Source organism: Lacerta agilis, chromosome 4 (assembly GCF_009819535.1).
Source record: "Lacerta agilis isolate rLacAgi1 chromosome 4, rLacAgi1.pri, whole genome shotgun sequence".
In the NCBI taxonomy this organism is placed as follows: domain Eukaryota; kingdom Metazoa; phylum Chordata; class Lepidosauria; order Squamata; family Lacertidae; genus Lacerta; species Lacerta agilis.
The window spans coordinates 57,191,249-57,208,604 of NC_046315.1; the positions used below are offsets into that span (position 1 = coordinate 57,191,249).

General features: G+C 43.3%; 1 protein-coding gene across 1 annotated transcript; it reads right to left on the reverse strand.

Moving 5' to 3' along the window:
• Positions 1-4,119: 4,119 nt before the first annotated feature.
• Positions 4,120-13,927, reverse strand: XK (X-linked Kx blood group). Its single transcript, XM_033147186.1, has 3 exons — positions 13,624-13,927; positions 10,658-10,920; positions 4,120-5,185 (listed from the first exon to the last, which is right to left on the reverse strand). The coding sequence occupies exons 1-3, from the start codon at positions 13,866-13,868 to the stop codon at positions 4,356-4,358; spliced, it is 1,338 nt and encodes a 445-aa protein (XP_033003077.1). The 5' UTR covers positions 13,869-13,927; the 3' UTR covers positions 4,120-4,355.
• Positions 13,928-17,356: the final 3,429 nt, after the last annotated feature.

Genomic DNA, 17,356 nt, shown 5'->3' on the forward strand with positions numbered 1-17,356 from the left:
CAGAACAACATTCAGGAGATCCTGACGGCAGCTTTACGAGCTGTAACACTGGGACTTATGGGGGAAAGCAGATTAATTAAGCTTTTTGAATAAAGCATATAGTATATATTTTTGTTTCCAGGCTCAGAGCACAACTCACAGTTGCCATGCGACAGCAACAGCCCATTGGCAGGGAAACCTTATTTGCTTCAAGTTACCTTGGACTTTGCTTTACAGGGTTCTGTTGTTTGTATATGTCACATTGGAGATCTGTGCACTGGAGATTATTATACCTGTTCTTGTGAGGTTGCTGTAAAGACACTACCCCCCCCCCCCGCCAAGGAAAAAAAAACATTAAGATGGTGCAGTGCCTAAATTTGAACTCCTGTAAAGCAATTATTCTTCAATTAAGCTTCATTGTGGTCATCTAGAAGCTTGAAACTGCATTTTCATTACTAAGGACCAAGTTTCTCATTGGCCTTTAGCTCCTTAAATTCAATTTATTTCTGTCAGCCTAGGAAGTAGAGGTATGAGAGGCATAGATTTAACACATAACCTTTGGATTTTTGTTTTTGTAGTGTTAACATTATGAAAAGCTATATGGAGAAGTCAGGCTTAATACCGTATTTACCATCACTCTTCATGATATTGTCACTCCCTGAATAAAGCACTGATTTTTAACTTGTGCTTTATAACTTGGATTTTTTATTTATATGATTCTTGAATCCTAAGAGGCTTGTGATAGGGTTTGATGGACAAGCACAAACCATAGTATGCTGACATGAATATGATGCCAAATGATGGATTGCTGAAAACCAATTTGTTGTTTAGTCGTGTTAGTCAGTAGGGGAGGGAAGGACGGAGCATACAAGTCTGAAACTTCATCCAGGCTTGACCTCATAGCATCAACTTATGGTTTGGTATTATGTTCAAATCTTTGTGTCAGATTGAACCAGTAAAAAAAATCTGACCAGTGCAACAGGAAGAACACAAAGCACATTGGCCGAACACATCTTGACATGTATGACTCACCTGTTTGACCCTCAGTACCTCCTATTTGAGAGACTTGAGCATTTCATATGCAACAGTTTTTCTACCTAAAGATGATCCAAGCATAGGAAAATCCCCATTTTTGAAGCAGACCTAATTGAAATTGAGGTACATAACTTGCATGTATGATACTCCTGCTTACAAATGCTCTTGGTTTCTAATGTGAAGGTAAAATCTGTGCTGGCCAGAATGCTTACAAATTTATCTCTTTTACTTTCTCTTTGGTTTCAACAACTATCAGATATTCACTTAAATAGCAGCACAGAGGCATGAAGATTATTTAAACCCTCTAACACGGTTAAATATTATCAGAAATGCGGTCTCAGGTGATATGTTTGATACATAAATTTCTTGGCCAAAAATATAATAAAATTGAATTAACTGTGCCACAGTCATATGGTGCTTAAAGTATGCTTCAGATTAGTGCTAAAACAAATCCATAGTAAAATGTGATCTAAAACGAATGTGATAAACACTAGAAATCTTCTAAACCCATTGCTTCCCAGCCAATCCTTGTTCCTTTCTCCTTCTCCAACTGACAAAATTCATTGCCAATTTGCTACCAAGGTCTGGATACTGCCATATAAAGCCCTAAACAACTTGGGGGCCCCCCAATTACCTGGAGGAGCACCTCCTCCTCCACCACCCTGCCTAGGGAGAAGAGGAAGGGATAGCTGGTAGGGCTGCCACCCTCTGTGATTGGCTAGGCAGCGGAGTAAGAGACAGCTTTCTTTGTGATGGTCCCCCAAGTAGAAGAATGACATGCCCTCCAAGGTATATCATGTGCCATCATTGTATGCCTTTCAACTATTGGTCAATGCACATCACTTTACTCAGACCTTTTGGTTTATTGGATATATTCCCTCCTCCTGCATTGCTGTTCTGTGCTGCTGTTTTGATATTTGATAGTTTACTGGTTTTCTGGCTTCACGCTTGTTTTAATTGTGACCTTTTTGTAACCCACTCTAGGATCATTTGACAATGGGCAGGCTATAAGGCCAGTATAGAAATACTTCTAATAAATAAATAAAATAAGGAAGTGAAAATAATAAATTAAATCACCAACTGCCAATCCATGCTCAACCAACTTCTCCTACTGACCATAACGTTCTGCGTTCCAAGTGATGCCCTGCCCCCCTTCCCAACTCAAAACTCAAAGAAGGTAAATTACAAACATCCATACAGCATTTTCTCTTCAGAGACTAATTATTTTATTCTGGGAACAAATCAGCTTTCCAGATATAAAACAATAACCACCAGCTGCTATTTCTTTTTCTTTTTTAAAATAAGAATATTAAGAAGGGGGAGTTTGCTACATGTGCACAGATAAGGTGACAGTATTATATTTAGTATAAAAAGATAAAGATACACATTTGTCATACTAATTCACGCTGACACTTGCCCCCTGATCCTGATGTTACATGGCTGCACTGTTCAAACACACTTAATTCGTTTTATAAAATTTATATACCGCTTGATTGTAGAACTGGGCAAAAGCCAGCACTTTTTTTATGTGTGTTTCAATAAAAACCAGAAGTAAGGAAGGATGACTCCACTTTGCACCAGCTAATTGCACCATGGATTTCAGCTACCATCATGCCAACTATTGTCAGCACTGTGGTGGCAAAGGTCATTTTGAATATTATTTAAACATTTCTATAGAACTGGTTTGGTGTATTAAGTTGCTTTACAATTCTTACTTCATTTATCCTCACAGTAACCTTGTGGGGTAAGTAGAGTGTTGATCTTGGGAGTGGGACTGATCCTGACCAGCCTTGGAAAAGATACTCTTAACCACTCAAAATTATTGGGAGGTTAAGAATTCAGTTCTCTCTTGGGAGTACACTTTCCTGGGAGTAAGCCTCATTGAACAAAGTAAGACTTACTTCCAAGTAAACATGCATAGGACCAGCCTGCAACTCACCACTTTGAGAAACTTAGCAGAAAGGCAAGATGCAAACCCAGTAAACACTCAAATATAATTATTTGTTCAAAACCCGCCCAATGGCTTTTGCAGCTCACTGGCTTTTGGATCAGGTCCTCCCATGCTCAACATCCAAATCCACTCTGCCAACCTGGCCACTGTTTTGGGGACCTAATCACTTTAATGTAATAATTCTAGCAAATAGCCCCCCCCCCCCATTTGCAGTAATATCAGTAGGTTTGACTTAATGGAAACATTTGGAAATATTCATGTAAAAGAGTGGGTATCAACTGCAAGACATTGCTAAATTTTTCATTGACTAAATGCTTCCTTAACTACTGCTACATTCACCAAAGCTTTCTTAGCATCATACAAAGCAGAAATGTAATTGACCAAGACAATCAGAATCCAACAACAGAAGTGAACCTAAAAACCAAGTGTTTAAGCCGTTTGGAGAGAAGCAACATTTGTGGCACTTTGAAGGAAAAATTGATGGGACGGGGCCAAGGCCTGAATCAGCAGCAAGTTATTTTATCACTTTCCATTATGGATTCAGAAGCTCCCAGTTCCAATGCACTTAGTCAGGATGAGATCATGTCATATGTAACCTAAATAAATTTGGCACTTGGTGGCAGGTGAAGGAGCAGTTTGTATAAAGCTTTAAAGCACACCGTTAACCTGCGAAGTTTTGAACCCTCCTTTTCACTGATCGATTTCAGTCCTTGCATGAAATAAGAAGTTCCTTGTGTCAGTCACTTTGCCATTGCCTTGCCTTTTGTTTCATGGTTTGCAGAGGTCAAAGGTTACAAATCCCTGATCTAAAGTCAAGGTGCAGTGAAGCATCCCGTCCATAAGGGGGTGCTGTTTCCAACAGTTAAAATCCCAATTATCTTCACACTCATTGAACTACCATACCAGCATTGCAATGCTAGGACTTAAATGTGCCTCCTGCCATGACTATCAGAGGGATAATCAGAGTGCATCCTTCTTTCTAAACCATCCAAACCAGGGGTTGCAACCTGAGTCCCAAATATGTGGCCCTCCAGGCCTCTCTGCCTGACCTTTGGGACTCTCCCCAAGCCACACCCCCTCCCAAGTCACACCCACCTTGAATGTTTTTGCTTGGCCGGAATGTGCCCTTGAACTCTGATGATGCCTCTTGCTTGCCTGGATTTAGGAGGGGGAGAGGAGTATGTGAAGAAACTAGCCTACTGTACAAAGGTAAAAATTTACATTTGCTGCTCCGCCCACTTTTTCCTCTGGACCCGCACACCATTGGGATGTTTCCCAGAAAGGTTTCCAGACCCATGGGCCGGAAACGTTTTCCCACCTGGATCCAAACAGGCAATATACCCAGCTAAAATATCCAAGTCTTGAGAGCGGTGGCTCCTTGACAGCAGCTCTAGGCATTGGACGAAACACTTTGGTGGGCATTTCCATTATAGGATTCATTTGCCTTGCAGCTGTCCTGGGCATCGTTAACAGTATCGTCTGGGGTCTTCAAGTCTGCCTTTTCCCCAGAGGTGCTGGATGCAAGAGGTTTGCATACATAGCAAAACAACTTGAAACACAGTGCCAATCCTTCTGAAATATTGGAGGAGAAAAGTTTTTTGCACGGGTGGCAAAACTGGTAGAACACGAGCATAAAAAGAACAGCTATGCAATAGCCAATCAGCAACTGTAAGACCAGCAAAGGGGCACACACATACGTATAGACATCAGTCTTGTACATATACCACATCAGCAAGAGAAAAGCATTCTCAAGGAACCTCACAATGTAATATAAAGCCAGCCTGTACCAGTTTTGGGATTTGTCAATTAAGTCGGAATCATTCAACTTCAGCTGCACAGCTGACCAGCAAAACATATTAATACCAGCATACAGGAAAGTGAGAAGGCACAAGACAATGGCAGTGCCCACTTTGCTCAAAGCCTTCTCTATATTTTCCGGCAAAGTGCACTTACTTTGCCAGAAGAGAATCCACGGGTGAAAGAAAAAGGCAAAGAAATTCACTAGCACCACAGGGAGGATCCAGATTTGAAGGACAGAGCTGAAGAGGACCAGGACTATCACCCTAGTGGCAATCTCAAAGCTTCTCCAGAGGAAGATGCAGAGGTAGGCAGCAGGCTTCACGCTGATGTCGTAATCGTCGTACTTAATCTTAATGGCCAGGATGTTGCATCGCAGTGCTCCATAGACGATCGACAGGAGAGAAAGGACCATGAAGATGCCTGAGGAAAGAGAAGGCAATCAACGTTTCTGAAAGCACCACTCCCCAGAGAGCATTGTACAGCAGGAACATGCATTCATGGGAAGTGGCTGACTCAAGTGGCCTAAACTGATGCGGCTTATATTATCTTCTTAAGTACTATCCCAATACACACTTTTCCTAGTCCATGTGCCTAAACCATGTAGAAACACTGAGAAATGAACTGGGGCCCTCAAATGCATGTATGCTCCTTGGACCTGTGCTAAAGGCTTTCCTTGAACTATTATGTTCACACTGTGAGCATGGCAGCTCCACGACAATATTTTAGCATGTTGGGCCTTGAGAGAAAGTCCAGCATTCTCATCAGCATCAGGTACAAACCACATAGCTATTCAAGTCTCAGCAGCTGTACTGAATTTGCTGCAAGAGCAAACTCAAGGCTTTCAGTCACTGAGCTTTAAGTGTGCAAAGTGCTAACTTAGCAGCATTTCACTATTCCTCATTCAATAATACTGTGTTATTCCCATTTTGCCCACTTGGGGGAGGGGCCACGGCTAAAAAATAAATGATAGCAACTTCCTAATTCTGTAGTTGAGATAGGCGTTGAGCCAGGACCTTCTGGGATGCTTCCCATCTTAACAAACAGAGGGTGACTGTCTTAACTCAGTTCCCCTTCCACAGGCACAAATGTTTTTACTTCAATGAGTAATACAGGCTTCCTCAACCTTGGCCCTCCAAATGTTTTGAGACTACAATTCCCATCCTCCCTGATCACTGGTCCTGCTAGCTAGGGATCATAGGAGTTGTATGCCAAAAACTTCTGGAGGGCCGAGGTTGAGGAAGCCTGGAGTAATACATGCCACTTCGCTTCCTGGGATTCAAACTGTGGGCAACACTCAGGTGCCCAATTCCCTCAGGGTTTTATTTTAAATTCAGGCAGGGTGTTGCAATCAAGAAGAAGAAGAAGAGTTTGGATTTGATATCCCGCTTTTCACTACCCGAAGGAGTCTCAAAGCGGCTAACATTCTCCTTTCCCTTCCTCCCCCACAACAAACAAACACTCTGTGAGGTGAGTGGGGCTGAGAGACTTCAGAGAAGTGTGACTAGCCCAAGGTCACCCAGCAGCTGCATGTGGAGGAGTGCAGACACGAACCCGGTTCCCCAGATTACGAGTCTGCCGCTCTTAACCACTACACCAAACTGTCTCTGCCACATCCTCTGGTTCTCCACATTTTAATTACATCCTTTGAGGTGCTTTGTACTGAATGGGCAAACAGGGTAGCGTGGAGAGAGATGAATGACACAATACAGTACTAGCAATCACAGTGTTTGGGGTAGAGCTTTGAATGATGACCCATACTCATGAAATCTGTTACCAAGCTATTGCAAGTTCAGTACAATCTAATATAGTGTTCCACATACACTGCAGTCTCGAATCTACTCTCTTTGGATTATCCTGTTGCAATGCGAATGAAGCTAGATAAACATGTTGAGTCTAGCCATTCGTATCTAATGCTTGCTTTCTCCTAAAATATGGGTCCTTGACTTGTTATGGGGGGAAATGTGCAAGTGCTTTCACAGAATAACAATTACAGGTAGGTAGCCGTGTTGCTCTGCCATAGTCAAAACAAAATAAAATAAAAAAATCCTTCCAGTAGCACCTTAGAGACTAACTAAGTTTGTTCTTGGTATGAGCTTTTGTGTGCATGCACACTTCTTCAGATGCTGATATTCTTCAGATACAGATATCTGAAGAAGTGTGCATGCACACAAAAGCTCATACCAAGAACAAACTTAGTTGGTCTCTAAGGTGCTACTGGAAGGATTTTTTTATTTTATTTTGTTTTGACAGAATAACAAGACCTTGCAAGAATGTATTTTACTTGTCATTCAGGTGCTCCAAATACATACAGCAGTTATCTTTCAGCGGAGTGAAGAACACGGATATTATTTTGATGAAGTCTTAATGCTTGGATTGTGTGTTGTTTTTTTAATTGTTGCTTTGCAGGTATTTGGGTTTTTATTTTTGAAAAACACACACTTGAAGGTCATTTTTTAAAAAATGCAAGTACTTTGCCACTCAAACTGGTTTTTCAATGTATTTTTAAACCAATACTGGACTTGTTCCAGACCATTTGTATCAGCGATATCCTGCCAGAAACTGCTTTGTTACTTTCCCGTAGCTATGTCAGGTGGAGATTATTTCAGATTACAACTCCCATTATTACTCAAACCATACATCAAAGGAGCAACCAAGCAAGGTAGCAGTGCAGGGCTGTCACTTGGTTGGGTCGGCATCAGGGACTGTGCCAAGGCTTTGCAATAGCTCCAACCCATTGCAGTCAGGGTGATCGGAGACGCACTAGAACAGCCTGAGGGCCACACCTCGAAGTGGAAATTGTATGGCGAGTTGCAAATCCTCAAGAAACAAACTATACCATCATAATGATGCATTACAGTAACAAAACTAAATGTGCCTCCCTTTTAAGGTACGGGAGGGGAGTGAAACTTGGCACCTCCACCTGCCACCAAAGCTGCAGGAATAGGCAAAATACTCCTTCTGTCCTCCTCACACTCCTAGCCAAGGCTCAGACAGGAAGCGGGGGCTTACGGCACCCCATTCCTCAGCCTCTTTCCTGCAAATCCTCCATCAGTGGCTGGGAGAGAAAGAGGAGATGCTGTTTTCTCCTCAGCCTGCCACTCTGGCAAGGGCCACAGAAGGGAGGGTTCCCGTGCCCTCTGTGGCTCTTCTGTTGAGGGAGTCTTGGCAGGTGCAGGTTCCCGCCCTTGTCCCATCGCTGCAGCCCTGTGACAGCCTTTCCACCACGGAGGCCTGACCGACTTGCACAAAGGAATCCTGAATTTATGCCCGTCCTGCAAAGTTACCTTCTTTCGACTGTGTCAGTAAAAATTTCACACTTTGCTCCATACTTGCTAAAGACTGGTAACTGACCACAAACTCAGAACTAAACGGAACAAATGAAATAAAATTATGAGCATAGCAGAAGAGCCAAATTATCAGAAGAGGCACAATTCTGAAGCCCTTCTAAAGTTAGGGTCATAAATTCTTAACCTTAAAAAATAATTCGTGTGTGTGTGTGTGTGAGAGAGAGAGAGAGAGAGAGAGAGAGAGAGAGAGAGAGAGATTTAGGAGGGTGGCAATATATATATGCAATAAACAGTATCATTAAAACAAAAATAAAACATAAAACAGTAGTATAAAATCATATTAAAACAGGAATTCAGTAGATTTAAACAAATAAAAACAGGGCCTCACGAGGTCACAGAGGGAACTCAGGACTCAGCAATCTTTTTCTATTATTTTGTTTCTGTTTTGACTATTTATTTGTGCTTTTATCTTGTATTTTTATCCTGTGAACCACCTTGAAGGGTGATACGTAAATCTAATAGATAAAAATAAATAATAAAATAACGCCAGCATCCTAGAGCATTTTACTGTTTTGTAGCAAGACCAAAGTCTCAACTGGATCACATTGCATTTCTAGCCCACCTCACCTCCATGATAGAACTCAAGATAGCATACGTTGGTTCCTGGGTGATTTCCCATCCAGAGACCCCTAACTGCTTACCTACAGCTAGCTTCCCATATCATATGTTTTCTGACCATAACCACTCAGGGGGGAAGAAAGGAGTAAATGAAAGGGAGGGGAGGTTGCAGTGGGGAGAAGGAAGGCAGGGAAAGTCTCTGCAGAGCTACATACAATCTGGGTAAGTGGGCTAGTGAGGAAAGAAAACAGCAGCTCAATTGGTTGCCCTGCAGAGAATGAAAATGCCAATTTACACATTATGCGGCAGCCCAAATCCATTTTGCACAATAATTGGAAGTTCCAAAGAAGTGGATGTGTGAGTGATCCGCACTCTTGATTTCTGAACTTTTACGATGAAAAGAATACTTGCACTGCAAGATATGCAAGTTCCAAATGTATGTATGGGAATTTATGCATCTTGAGGAAACGACTGTGGCATGCAGAAAGAAGGTCCCAGGTTCGATCCCTGGCATCTCCAGGTAGGCTTGGGAAAGACTTCCTGTCTGAAACGCTGCTGCCAGACAACGTGGGCAATGCTGAGTTAGATGGACCAATGGCTGCCACAGAACAGATGCACACGATTGGCTATTACAATAGGGCATGAGTCACCTGCACATCCACTTTATGTGCTTTATCTAAATCTACTTACACTGCCCAGGGGTGGGGGGGGTGGGAATGCAAGACCAGTCGTGGCTAGCTCACCACAACTGCTCCATTTATTTTAATTTAATACTTAGCAACCATCCACTTGTCTGCGGTCATCAGGATTTTTGGTTTATTAATCTTTCAGGGCCACATTCACTGGTATTTCAATGTACTCCTGAGACTTGTTTAACTTTAAAGCAATTAATCTCTGGACATGAGTCTGAAAGTGCTAAAGTTAATTTCAAACCTCTAATAGGATTTCCCACACATATACTCTTGTAACCCTGGGTGTCTTCAAGCTGCTCCTTTGAATTAATTTTCACACAGAATGTGTTGCAAGAAGTTGTCTCTAAATCCAGATCCCCCAATGTAGATCTGGAATGGTTTACTATATTATATGTATTTCTGCTGCGAGACAAAATTATGATCTTTGCTCGTTTGCAACAGCAGCATTTTTAGTGACTCCTCCCCAAGCATCACTGCAAGCAAATATTTTAAACATCGTTTTAATTATCAAGTAGCCAGCTGTGTGTGTCCATAGAAGTTTGTTAATGTTTGAAAAAGGCTAAGATGTCCTGTTAGTATGCTCCAAGCAGCTAAGATTAGGGATGAGGTATTACAGAGTGGGGAGTCTTGGTCTCAGTGTTTCTACTTTTATGAATTAAGCACTGGGGGGAAATTGCATCCTTAGGGATGGGGAATCTGTTATTTCCAGGTGTTGTTGGACCACAGTTCCCTCATCTCTGACCTTTGCCCATGCTGGCTTGGGCTGATAGAATTTGGGAGTTCTCTTCTCCCTGCTATAATTTGTAGAAGGGCTTCCCACTTCTTATCACCTAGTCTGTAACACTTAGTAAAGAAACAGTCTGCTTAATTTATTTGCTATATTTATGTAAAGCTACTCAATAACATTGTTCTCTGGTTGGCTTTCAGCACAAAAATGGCAGTAGTACAATTAAAAACGTAATAGCCTACATTAAATATCAAATTGCATCCTAAAGACTTCTGGTGCACACATTTCCAACAAGGAGCAGAATATAAGCAAATGAAAATATATATACAGCACATGCACAGCGATTCAGAACACTAAAAGCACAGGTTTTGAAAAGGGCTGGGGGAAATTTAATAACTCTTCACCTGGTGCCAAAACAACCATAAAGTAGGTCATTAACCATTTCCACCCGCATCTGGTTTCCTAAATAGCTCATTAAGGGAGAGGATATAGCTATTACTTGCCTATAATCCCTATCTCTAAACACTCACCAAAATGGAATACTGAAAAATGTACTAATTATACATACTTCTGACTGCCGTCATCTCCTGCTGGAGGACACATATGTACAGCTGAAGCGTCAGCTGCGGTGCAGAGCCTAGGAAAGCTTGGATCACCGATGCCCGACTAAACGCAGATCTGTGTGTAAACAGCTTGCCCTCAGCTTGGCCCACTTCCTTCTCAACTTCTTCCGAATGTCCATCTTTTGGCATCTGCCTCTTCTTGGTGATGCTGACATAAGGCTCCTCTATTCTGCCTGCATGAAAGTAAATATAAAAAACCTCCACGCACCTGTGGGGGGGGGGAATGGACAAGAGTAGATGTTGCTTTAACATTCGTCTTCTGAATTTCACGATTGCTTTAAAGTAGGATGTCTGATTAGAAAGAAGTTAAGGTGGGCATGTGAAACACCCCTTTAGCCCATTCTTAAGATTATGAAATTCATGGGTGGAACTCAACCATCTCACCAGTACAAGGATATCCACTTGCAAAGGGGGAAGAGGGGAAGAACATTCCATTACGCAGGTAGAGATCATTTTGCTGATGGAATATTTGTGTTGCACTAAGCTGTGCACAACTCCACATAAACACAGAAAGGAATACTGTACGGTGTCCTATGGAGAACATATTCTTGACAGGTCCCTGCCCAAATGGTTCTTGAAAACATTTAAGGAAAGACATTCTGCAGCCTGCTTAGGAAGTTAATGTGTATTATTGTTGTATTATAATATTTTAATCATTATTATTGTGCATCAGAAACACATAATATAATAGTGCATAAATAAGATGTGTAAACTTGATGCAGGGACGTCTTAGCCATTGAGGCTACTGGCGCAAGGCGCCACGGACTGACAAGGGGGCCTGCGCCCTCCAGCCCCTCCAGCAGCGCCGCTCTCGCCCACCTCTTCTCGGGCTGCGGACGCAGGGAGGCTGTTGGTGAGCCTCCCGCCGGCGCTGCAGTCAGGGCTCCTTGGACGGCAGCGCTGCGTCACCGCTTCAGCCAAGCAGGCGGAGGCGGAGGCGGAGTTGGAGCACAGCTGGCAGCGTCCCCACCCGCCCCTCTGCGCCCTCCGGCTGTCCGCCGTGCCTGGCCCTGCCCAGCGGAGCATGAGGGGCGCCAGAGGGAATTTCGTGCCAGGGTGCTGGATTTACTTAAGATGGCCCTGACTTGATGGCTAATTCACTTAACTGGTTTTCCCTATGTCAAGAGTTCCTACAATCACCATGGCCAATTGAGAAACCATGGAATTGCTCTGATGCAGTACTACCAAATGCTCCTTATGTGCAGCTGTGTATATGGACCTACTCTTTGAAGTTACTTCATTGAAACATGATAACTTTTAGGTCAACAGCAGAATACCCTGGGAGACTGAAATGTTTTTCCAGAGCTTAATATCTATTTATTAATTTATTGCATTTATACCCCACCTTTTATTTAGAAAGCAAGGAAGGGATTGCTGGCAGGTGACGGCATACATCCATGATATTAGAAAAGTTTTGGATAACAGTATTAGGCCCTGTAAAACATTGCTATGTTATCCCTCCCTCTGCTTCCCCCCCCCCCCATTTGGTGTTTGATTTGCATGTACTGTACAATTTGGCTTCAGTAACAAACTGATAAGAAATTTGATACTGTTCATGCTTCTTTGCTTGAAGGGATAACTGCCACAACAGTTAATGATTTATCAAATTTATTTATTTCTGTTAAAGTGTATATCCTGCCTTTCTAGGCAAAAAAATTACATTCTGGGTGGCTTACAATGTCATCAAAGTTGAGATATGATATATTCAGAGAGCAATAAAGGGTAACAAAAGCAATTTAAGTCTTAAGGCACATAAAGACTAATACATTTTTATTATGCCATGAGCTTTTCTCTCTTTTCTTGCTGCAACCTACCGCCACAGTTACCTCCCTGAAATAAAAACAACAGAAACAGAAAGGAAACTGATAGAATAATTTGTTAGGAAAATACATGCTGAAACAACACAATTTACCTCTGGGTGGAAAGAGAGAGAGAGAGAGGGAGGGAGGGAGAGACTTGAAAATGGCAAATTGCTTCCAGGATGATGAAGTGTGTGGGTGGATATTTTGAAAAATAATAATAAAATCAAAGCAGTTTGATTTTGGCATTATTACGTTGTTATTATTATGTTAACAAAAACCAAGGTGCCTGAAGAGGAGGTTATAAATATTTTCAGTAGATAAAAATAGGTTTGAAATATCCACATTTTCTTCTGCTTCAGTTTTGAAAGAGCAATTGTGTGTGGTCCACAAGAAACTCAGCACTCCTTCCTTTTTATTTAGTCTCACAAGCTGAAATATTTCACTCAACCCAAAAGGTAGAGACTGCTACTCAAGATGTGTGAACCTGTTATATTACCAAGACCAGCTCTCCCACCACTGCCTCCCTTATTCCAATACAGCTTTCCAGAGGCACACTCTACAGATGGGCGTGCCTGTGACCAAACGCAGGCATGCTTCTCTGCCAGTTATTGTTCACAGGCAAAGCCAGAGCAGGCAGCTGTGCAGATAGGAAGCATCACAGACCCTTAACCGCACACAGTACAGATCTATTAGCATACATGGGGAGGGAGGGAGATTTCCAAGCATATAAAAGGAGACCATGTCCTGATGGATGCAGTAAACAGCTTAACACAAAAAACCCAGCACCTTTATTTCACTATAAACAAAATGGTCCATTATCTTGCACATCTGACCCAACAGAGAGCTCTTGCGCTATCTTAATGGTCACAATTCCCTATCCCGATCTCTCGGCATAGAATCCACCATTGAAGCGATCAGCTTTTTTTTCTTTTTAAATTAACACTCGTGTGTGTGTCCAGGATTCTGAGATGTGTGACAGCCATTGTGGGGCGTTGCTCTTCCAGCGACCCCCTCCCCTGACCCCCTTTCCGCCCCTGGCAAGCCCTCCCCGCTTGGGTGGTCCTTCTCCTGCAGGAGCATCTGTGGGGGTCGGGGCCCACCCCACCCACCTGACGAGGGGTCCCAGCTGCAGGATGTGCAGAAGCAGCACGAGCGGCCTGTCCTTGCTGAGGTCTCGGTGGATGAAGACGAGGCTGAACTGGACGAGCACGCAGGGCAGCAGCGCGAAGAGCAGCGTCAGCGACTGCCAGATGCGGTCGCCCGCCGAGCTGTAGGTGCTGCTCAGGTACAGCGCCAGCGCCGTCTCGGCCACGAAGAGGAAGAGCGACACCAGCACCGAGCCCGGGAATTTCATCGCCGCCGGGGGCGGGCCGGCCAGGAAGCCAGCCGGGCAGCGGCTCAGTCAGCGGGCAGGAGCAGGGCGGCGGCGGCGGCGGCAGAGCTGGCCACGCGCGGAGCTCCGCAGCCGAGGCCGCCAGCTGCCCATCTCCCGGAGCCCAGCGAGGAGCGAAACGCCCGCTAGGGGGCAGGCCTGGGCGAGCTGCGGCGCCGGCCGCCCAATTGTACGAGGCTCGCTGTCTTCGGCGCCGCTCGAGGGGATGGCGGCGGAGGATCAACGAAATAATCAGAAGTGCCGGGCCTGGAGTTGCGAAAGCTGCCTTTATCTCCTAGAGCCGGATCCTTGGGGGCTAGCTGCTTGCTTGCCCCAAGTTGAGAAGGCCGCTCTGTACATGCGCAGGTGCGCTCTTGTTCACCTGTCTTCTTAGATTCCAAGGCCTGGGCCTGGCTCAGGTTAAGCTCAGGGGTAGCCCACCCTAGTCTGTACCAGCAGCAGGACAAATTTGAGTAAAATGTTGGGGGAAGGGGCAGGTATGCGCTGCCACACATAATCAATAACAAGTCACGGCACATGCTCAGCATTTGAATGGCAATGCCCATCGACCTTGGGGGCGGGAGCCCCCTGAAATATTTTATTGGGGACTTGGACCCTTAGGAGTTGGCTGGTATACTTGCTACTAGGATCTTCATCCTCCCACCAAACCAGAGACATATTAAATATGCTTTTAACTTATGCCTGACAGGCAGAAATTCAACGGGTGGCCATTGCCTGTATTTTCCCAGAGATAAGAGACTCCACCTGGTGTCGAAACAACTGAGTTTGTTCTTGGTATGAGCTTTTGTGTGCATGCACATGAAAGCTCATACCAAGAACAAACTCAGTTGGTGTCTAAGGTGCTACTGGAAAGAATTTTCTATTTTGTTTCGACTATGGCAGACCAACACGGCTACCCACCTGTAACTCCACCTGATGTGTTTTTTTAAACGCCAGATGAGCCTCATCAGAAAACAAGCTGGCAACACCACTTATCACGAGAGGATCCAGGTTCAGGTATCTGCCCAGGTATGAGGCACACTGGATAGTCCCTCAGGCTTGGCCCCACAGGGTTGGCGTAGGGATAAAATGGGTGGGGTGAGGTCCATGCACACTGTGCCAGTTTGAGGAAAGGCAAGATAAAAGTGAAGCATCTGGTAGGCCACTCTCGAGAACAGGGGGCTGGACTAAATGGTTCACTGGTCTGATTCCACAAGGCTTCTGTGTACATATCTTAAATATGCAGTCTATTACAGAGCACAAAGGTAAGTCCCTCTGAGTTCAATAGGACTCAATCCCAATAAATGCTAAGGTTTGGAATTGTTCACTAAACATTCCAACAATGTATTTTTAGTGGACATGACTCTCCACTGCATTGCAGGAGTTTTGTTCACTCCCTGGTCCTATTTACATATTTGAACAACTACCACCTTCCTCACACCTTGTATTTGAACTTTTATGACCAGCATTTGGGTGGAGCTTTCTGTGCCAAGGAATTACCTTCTCATAGTGGCCTGACAGTTCAAGCTGTACAAAGGTAGGCCAAAGGTAATTGTTTTGTTTCGATTTTTTAATACAAAGAAATGACACCAATCAGGATCCCTATATATAATCACCTCCCACGCCTGAACAAATAGTTCAACCACACATACAGACTTACAAAAGAAAACCAAACACTCAAACCACAAAAGACAGGTTTTGTTTTTTAGGTATAGGACAGCTGATTTTTAAAAACCTTTTTTTGTAAAGAAAAAGAAAAATGTAGTTGACATTCCACAAGCACCTACCTTGGGTGAGATTCAACATTGTGTCAGAGTGGAAACAGCAGGACTCTCCTACTTCACCTCCCCCTGCAAGCTCCCCAAGCTCTCAACCTGCTCTGGAGGAGTCCCCAATCCCCTGGAAGAGATTTTAGGGGGTACAGAGGGTTCTGGGAGAAGCAGAATACCCATTTGTGTAAGCAGAGGTCCATTGTACAAAGGATGTCTGGATATCACCACCACCAGTGTCACTGGAAATCCATTTCCTTCCACTCTGAGAATTGTTTTGACGTGTATGAAACTAAGCTGCACAAGTGTGCATGCCCCATTGTCACCAGTGGCATATTGTCAGTTGGCTGGGGGGAATAGGTGGGCTAGTCCCTTAAATGTTCCTGGTAAATTAAGAGTATTAAAGCATTAAAGCATCAGCTGGAGCTGATGAGAGTTTGAGTCCAACAACATCTGAAAGGAGAGAGGTGCCCCATCCCTCTGCTAAACCACAGTTTAGCAGTGTATCTGTACTGGCTCGTTGTTCAATAAATACAAAATAGCCACAATACAGTTATACTTTATTTGAATTAAGGCAAAATATCACATAGGTTAAATATAAATAGCATGGATACATGGAGTTCTTCTCTCATTGCTAAGCCAATATTCTGATCACTGCTTTTAAAAGCTAAAAAAACAACAACAACCCTATTTTAACTATCACTCTGGTGTACAATACAAAACAAGTACAAGAGACACACTTTGAAATATCACAGTGTTTAAAACATGGCATGGACTTTTATTTAAGGTGCGATTCTACAAGAATAAATCAAGTCTGTTTGGTAAAGAGACGATATATGGCACTGAGCAGGTATCAAAGCAGAGGTTTTTCAGTACTAACGAAATGACTACCATGTGCTGAAAAAATGGACAGAGGTTACCAATAAAGGGTACATATCAGCAACACGAAAACATTTCTTCTTGCACTTTGCTGGTTCTCAGATATACACTTTAAGACTACCTCATGCGCATTGCCACCAGCTTGAGGCCTTGCCAGCATATGAACTTGTTAATGGACATTTGCGAGCAGACCTCTGGTCTTTACTAACATTTTGAGCTTGAATCTACTTCAGTCAATGTCAACATTTATAGTGATAATGCTGCAATGTCTGTTTATTGAATTCCCTCACTCTAGAACTGCATTGATCACCCTTATTTTGTCACTAACTGAAGTCACTACTTATTCACCCAGGCTTTTGGTCGATACTGAGGTATGGTCAGGGTCACTGTGTGTGCTGGTTCTGTGGTCTGCAGTACTTATGTGGGGAGCTGCAATCCTCTGATTTTAGTTATTTTAGGGTTTTTTAAAAAAAAAAAAATCCAGTGGTTATTCTTAAATTATTCTGTTCTTTTACTGTTGTATTATGAAGTCCTTGTCATCCTGTTTGGATGATGGGCGCTCTAAAACAAACAAATGACAAAATCATCCTCAAAGGCAATGCATTAGATATGGTATAGTCACGGAATATTCATTGATTGGTAGCTCTATAAATGTAATCATCTTCATCTTCACAGTGTTGTGCTTAATTCCAAGTAAGTGTTCCCTGGCACATCACCTTTTATGATTGAAGACTACATATTTAAAACAGTATTATACCACTTTCACTGTCATGGCTTCCCCCTAAAGAATCCTGGGAACTGTAGTTTGGGGAAAACAGTGAC

Bases quoted from the DNA above. Each gene is read 5' to 3' on its own strand.
- XK (XM_033147186.1), bottom strand. From the start codon at position 13,868: ATGAAATTCCCGGGCTCGGTGCTGGTGTCGCTCTTCCTCTTCGTGGCC. The intron at 10,921-13,623 runs GTGGGTGGGGTG...CCCCCCCCACAG, and splicing joins CAGCTGGGACCCCTCGTCAG to GTGCGTGGAGGTTTTTTATA. The intron at 5,186-10,657 runs GTATGTATAATT...CTCTTTCCTCAG, and splicing joins GGAGATGACGGCAGTCAGAA to GCATCTTCATGGTCCTTTCT.